General features: G+C 41.3%; 1 protein-coding gene across 6 annotated transcripts in view; it reads left to right on the top strand.

Moving 5' to 3' along the window:
* Positions 1-6,000, top strand: part of meis1b (Meis homeobox 1 b) — a 123,958-nt gene that overhangs the window by 45,356 nt on the left and 72,602 nt on the right. For 5 of the 6 annotated variants that reach the window (XM_046070131.1, XM_046070130.1, XM_046070129.1 and 2 more), the window contains exon 6: positions 3,232-3,378. In XM_046070131.1, the coding sequence (XP_045926087.1) occupies positions 3,232-3,378 (147 nt within the window). Of the gene's footprint in view, positions 1-1,889; positions 1,941-3,231; positions 3,379-6,000 lie in introns of all 6 variants that reach the window. The other variant, XM_046070126.1, reaches the window with a different exon arrangement.

The raw sequence follows: 6,000 nt of genomic DNA, 5'->3' as shown, positions 1-6,000 counted from the left end.
CTCTGAAGTGTTTCAGCAAAACACTGGAGCCCAAACTGCTGCAGAGACGCTGGGAATAATTGGCTAAGAAATACATAGGTATGGAGACTATCTAGCTAATGTATTTTTACCCTTAAGAATAATTATAAGAGAACGTCCACTTTAGTTAGAGCTTGTAATATTTTCCTTTTTAATTTAACTTGCTTAGTTTCTTTTTAAGTTCCACCGTTTATTATGAGCAAAATAATTACCGTCTCCCTTTTAACCATTTTAATTAATTTAATAATGTGCCAAGCTTCAGCAAATTAAAAATATATCACGTTTAAAGGAAGTCCCACATATGCACGTCATTTATTAATTTACAGGAGTTAATTAAAATTCTAAGCATGCTGTTTTCACGGTGGCTAAACATGCCAGTAACAGTTTCGCCATCTTACGCCATATTACACCTTTCAACATATTACCAGCCTGCACATATTTACTCTGATGGCATAAACCATAAATAATAATAAATATAATAATAATCAACAAATGTGCAAACATTTAGTGCCTGCAGCTTCAGAGATTTTTGCCAAACACACACACACGCCTGGGGTCCAAACGGAGACCTGTGTAAGAAATAGTTTGACCGACTCCAAAGCTTTTATGCTATTAGGTACACCTAGATTTAATCACAGAACTCTGCCCGCTGTTTGCAGCCTTTCTCCGAGCCTCTGCATAATATAATAGCATGGGCTGCAGCAGCATTCCCCATGGGCGAGTTGTTGAAGAGTAGCATGGCTGGCTAAATCTAGCCTGGAGTAGTCTTGACCCCGGCGCTGTTCTCTCTGGTGACATTTGCTATTGTGTGTGTTCCCAGGCACCCCCTGTTCCCCTTGCTTGCACTGATTTTTGAGAAATGTGAATTAGCGACTTGCACCCCCAGAGAGCCCGGGGTGGCAGGAGGAGACGTCTGTTCATCGGAATCTTTCAATGAAGACATAGCTGTGTTTGCAAAACAGGTCAGGAAAGTTTGACTTTTTTTTTAAATCTGCATGCTCGGGCTGGTTGAGCTCTTACCTGCATTAAATAAGGGTGGAGCTCTGACCTTTGTGCGTAAAGTTAATTCTGCAGTGAAAGAAAATAAAATGGCGTTATTAAATGTGTTTAATTTAATCGAGTACCCTGTTGAATTTATACACCATTATGCCAGTACTTCCAAGTTACATTTAATCTGACGTGATATATAATTTTATAACATTTTATATTCACATATTTTATGAAAATGTGTTTGCTTTTAGATTCGGGCAGAAAAGCCTTTATTTTCATCGAATCCAGAATTGGATAATCTGGTAAGATACATTATATTTTTTATATGACACACATTACATTTCCTATATTTTCTCAGAGTGCTTTTGAATATACCAGCTGTTGCTTGCATGTTTATGGGCCGGTTACACAGGTTACATGTATGTGTCAGAGAGCCATGTGGAGCTGAAAAGATAAAGCAGGATTGGAGGTGATGTTCCTCTTTTTGGCCTGTTTGATATCATGATGGCCCCCAGTTGTATCTGGAGATGAAGCGCCGCTGTTAGACAGCTGTCACAAACCTTTGAACTCTGCCTGGAAAGTTGTTCTATTCATGCTTTTCACTTTGCACAGCTTGGTACTGTGATGTGAGAGTAACGTTTTCCTCACGACTAGTTGGTTGGCTAATAGATCTCTGACTCTGAGGCTTATTGCAGCGCCAGTCTGTACTGTATGCCTGCTCTCCATATTGCAATAACATCCATGTTTAATATCAGTTCTACATAAAATCCATTCATATGAATATTTTCCTCGTCTGCAGTTACTTGTATTGAGAAAAACGTGCCTGTTTAATATCAAGAGATGTGAGCAGCTCATTTTTTATTGTTATTTTAATTTTTCAGATGATTCAAGCCATTCAAGTTTTACGATTTCATCTTCTGGAGCTGGAGAAGGTAATATTCTCTCGCAATTTCTGTCCAGTGTGCCGCTTCAGACCTATGCAAAATGTATTTTTGCTAGTCGGTTATAATTAGCGTCAAAATCAATCATGGGGCCATTTCTCTTCCGCGTTTAATCACGACTCAAGCTGTTACAACTGGAACGGGTATCTGTGTGCCCAAATCTCCCCGCATGTTTTAATGAAGTTTAATGCTGGCAGAAATTGCATGCAAGGTGAAACATATAGGCGAACTTTGAAGGATTTTAGAAACGATTCTTTGTGGAGGGCAAAAGGCCCCAGGCAGCCATCTGTGGATAGAGGGAGTAGTGGGTGTAAAACTCTGATTTGTCTCCGTATCAGATGGACTCCAGTAGCATGTACTGTCACCTTCTAACCTAAACTTTAACGTTGGGAAACATTATCAAAGATGTTAAAAGTTATAGTTTTTAAAACTTGTTTGTCGTCCATCACCCTTTCTCATATCAGGCAGCCTGTGGGCTAAATAAGAGGTGGAAACTGTATATAATGTGCACAATGTAGTAAATGAACTTTAAGGTGGTTTGCAGTTCTCTATATTTCTCTGCCCGTCTGACATTTGTTTCTGGGGCGATAGGATGAACTGTATTGGCAGTGATAATGTAATAAGTAGAGGAAATTAAACAGTTTACCTTAAATGTCAGTCAAGCGGGTCGCCCTCCTCTAATGGCCACAACCCAGGGCACCGATGATGAATTTAACACGGGTGTTGAGTGCGTTGTAGCCCCTGAGCCCTCTTGTCACTGTCAATTTTCGACGATATCTCCATTTTGAGAGGAGAAGTTATTATCACAATCCGGGTGCACTGCCACCACGGCACGGCGCGGGAACTGAACAAACATTAGCCGGAAGTTTCCAAAGTGATCTTATTTCAGTTGTTATAATTTCAAAGCTGAAGCAACATTAAAAACTTTTTTGGAGGCAGAATTAATAAATAAAATGTGAGTTTTGATCACATTTATCCTGATAATTTACCACAATGTAAAAACAATAACATGTTTTCAAGGAATCTGTTATGTTTCATATTAACTCTTTAAACATATTTAAATAGTTTAAATGCAATAACGGTGCTGGGATCTGCGGGTTTGCCAAATGGCCTAAAAATCTCGTCGGGGATGTTTTGCATGTCAAAGTCTATCCTGTGTGTGTGTGTGTGTGTGTGTGTGTGTGTGTGATGGGGCGGTGTTGTGGTTGCACCACATGTCACTGTTGTGTGATGATGTCCCTTTTGGGTGAGAGTGTGACGCCTCTGCCTCCTCTCTCTGAAGGTACACGAGCTGTGTGATAATTTCTGTCACCGGTACATCAGCTGCTTGAAAGGCAAGATGCCCATCGACTTGGTCATAGACGACAGAGAGGGCGGGTCCAAATCAGACAGCGAGGAAATCACAAGATCATCTGTGGCCCTTGATCAGGTACATCTCTCTCCCTCTCCTTCTGTATGTGTGTGTGTATGTGTTCTCCCTGCTGGCAATTCAGCTATTCTAGGTCACTACTCCGCTGCACTGTTATTTGCATATGATTAAGGCCGTTTTACATTCCATCCATCGGAATGAAAATTTTTCTGAATAATGTTGCTATTATTGGCCCATTAAGACTTGAACCCGGAACCGACCTTGGGAGATTAGCTCGAAAAAGCATCGCCATAAACTTGACCTGTTTCATGTCGATTTTAATTTAGTGCCTCTCTCCATTTTTCTCTCCTCTCTGTCTCTTTTCGAATCATAACGAAACGTTATCAGCTCCCCTCAGTAATGCAGCCCAGGAGAGAGCAGCAGCATGGGCTGCAGACTGTGGTTTAGGTGCCTTGGTTTCTCCACTGTGGAGTTCACGGTTCATTACGCGTCTTGTCAGTATTTTTCCTTAGACATGAGTGCACATTGCTTATCGAGACCCCTTCTCTTCCTTCTCCTTTATTTCCCTCGCAGCGCACAGATTCAGCACCAATACAAAGGTTTATTTTCGAAAGCTATAGAAGCAAGCGGGTATTAAAGGTAGATTAGGGAGTGTTTCCTTTTGTGCCGATATCAGAGATAACCACAGCCTTCATTATGTGCTCCACTGACTGTTGGCACTCCGGGGACATTGTAGTGTACGCACAGGAATGACCCTAATGGTCCATACACTGCCGTTAAATAATGATAAAAGCAACCAATGATTAGAATTATGCAAATCTGGATTTTTGGCCATTAATAGCTCCAGTCATTTGTGCAGGAGACAGGGTTGCAGGCTATGAGAACAGTTAAACTATCCCAGAGTTTGAAGGAATGGCTTAGGAGAGTAGCGGTTAGAACTGTATGGATACCGATGAGGGGGGGGAATCAAGTGTCCAAATTAAAGGGATTAGTTGGATCGTCCAACATAAAAAGTAATGAAGCGATTTGGCTAAATAATTTAAATCCGCGGACTTCCATATGGTTGAGTTGCTGGTCTGAGTAGAGAGAGAGACAGCCACCGGCTTTTATGTTCTGGGCTGAATGGCAGGACTGGGAGCGGACTGGGAAGACCCCCACCCCGCCTCGCATGCACTCCTCCATCCGCAGCCCTTATGTCTGATTATGGAAATGAGAAAGATCACCCGGAAGATAATACTTCATTTAATCCAGGAACAGAATTAAATAACACAGACGCCACTTGTGCATTTAAGTGTCTCTTTGAACGACTTGTTGTATTCTCTCAGGGATTCAGTCTTCAAAGCTTTTTTTTATTGAAAGGTCAGGACATGGAATGAAGCCTTATGGTATATAGATATGAAAATAGTGTCTGTTAAAACCCTTGGGTTTCTAGGTATATGAAGAAAATTATGTTGTGCTTGGGGCACTGATGCAGATCTTTAATTGACTGTAAGATGAAGACATGGCCTATTTTAATATAATAATGGTCCCTACATATAGCCAATTCAGGGCAAAACCACACAAGCTTATGTTTACACTGATATGACAGAATACTATAAATGACCTACAGGCATAGTTTGAATTAAAATGCAGTGAAAAAATTTTGACAGATGTGTAATTTTGAAAGATGTGCTGATGTTCCTGTGGGATAACATGGAGACTGTCCACAAGCAGGCTGTGTGTAAATGGGCATATCGAAACAGGCAGAGGGTGCATGCCTCTTACTGTTGAATATTGTCAGTCTAATGGCACTGCACTTCACAACTTACTTGTGGCTGAATATGTATTTTTTTGAGTTTTGTGGGCTATTTTTGTGTGACATCTTATCTCAGTTGTTACGCAGTGACATCCTTAACGAATTTGCGTTGTGTGTGCATTATCTCTTTCCATATGTATTTTTAATATATGCCCTCGGGCATAAAGTTGAAGTGGACTGGAAAAAATGCTGAGAATTTGCACAAAGAACAATGTTAACAAGACGGAGAAAGCAGGCTCATTTATTCATAAACCAATTTATTCCAGTGAGGCGACTGTAGCAGAGGAGAAAAAAATGTCAGAGGAAAGAAAATACTTTGAATTTATTAAACTCAACAATCCAACAACGCTGACTTTCTTGCTGCATTATGCACCGTTGCGTCATAAGCGTAATTTTCTGAATATTCTTTACATGTCTTTACATTGTTTTGTTAGCCTGCCTATGCAGGCAAGTATGGACGGACTTTGAGCGCCCCTTTCAAAAGAAAGCAGAGCATAGCTGTGAGGTGAAAAAGTCAGAGAGTCTCTGCGCTGGCTTGTGAATGCAGCCCAGCCAGTTTGGGCTCACCCCCCTGTGTTTGTGTGTATCTTTTTGTGTAAGGGTGTGTATGCGTGTGTGTGTGTGTGTGTGCGCACAAATGTGCAGGAGATGTGTGCATGCATCTGTCTACAAGTGTATGCATATATGTGTATGTTTGTGTGTATGCCGCTGTGTGCGTGTGTGTTCAGACTGGCCTGATAAATGCAGCACCCCCCTCAGGTGCTATGTGAGTGGAGTGACTGGTTAGCGCCAGTTGGACTTTCTTAACCCTTTCCCTGCTGCTCCCTGGAGAGCTTCCCACCACGTTTTCCTAATTTCTTCCCTTGAGCAGCACATTTCCAGTTGCC

Source organism: Micropterus dolomieu, linkage group LG15, assembly GCF_021292245.1.
Source record: "Micropterus dolomieu isolate WLL.071019.BEF.003 ecotype Adirondacks linkage group LG15, ASM2129224v1, whole genome shotgun sequence".
In the NCBI taxonomy this organism is placed as follows: domain Eukaryota; kingdom Metazoa; phylum Chordata; class Actinopteri; order Centrarchiformes; family Centrarchidae; genus Micropterus; species Micropterus dolomieu.
This window is presented reverse-complemented; position numbering and strand designations above follow the sequence as displayed.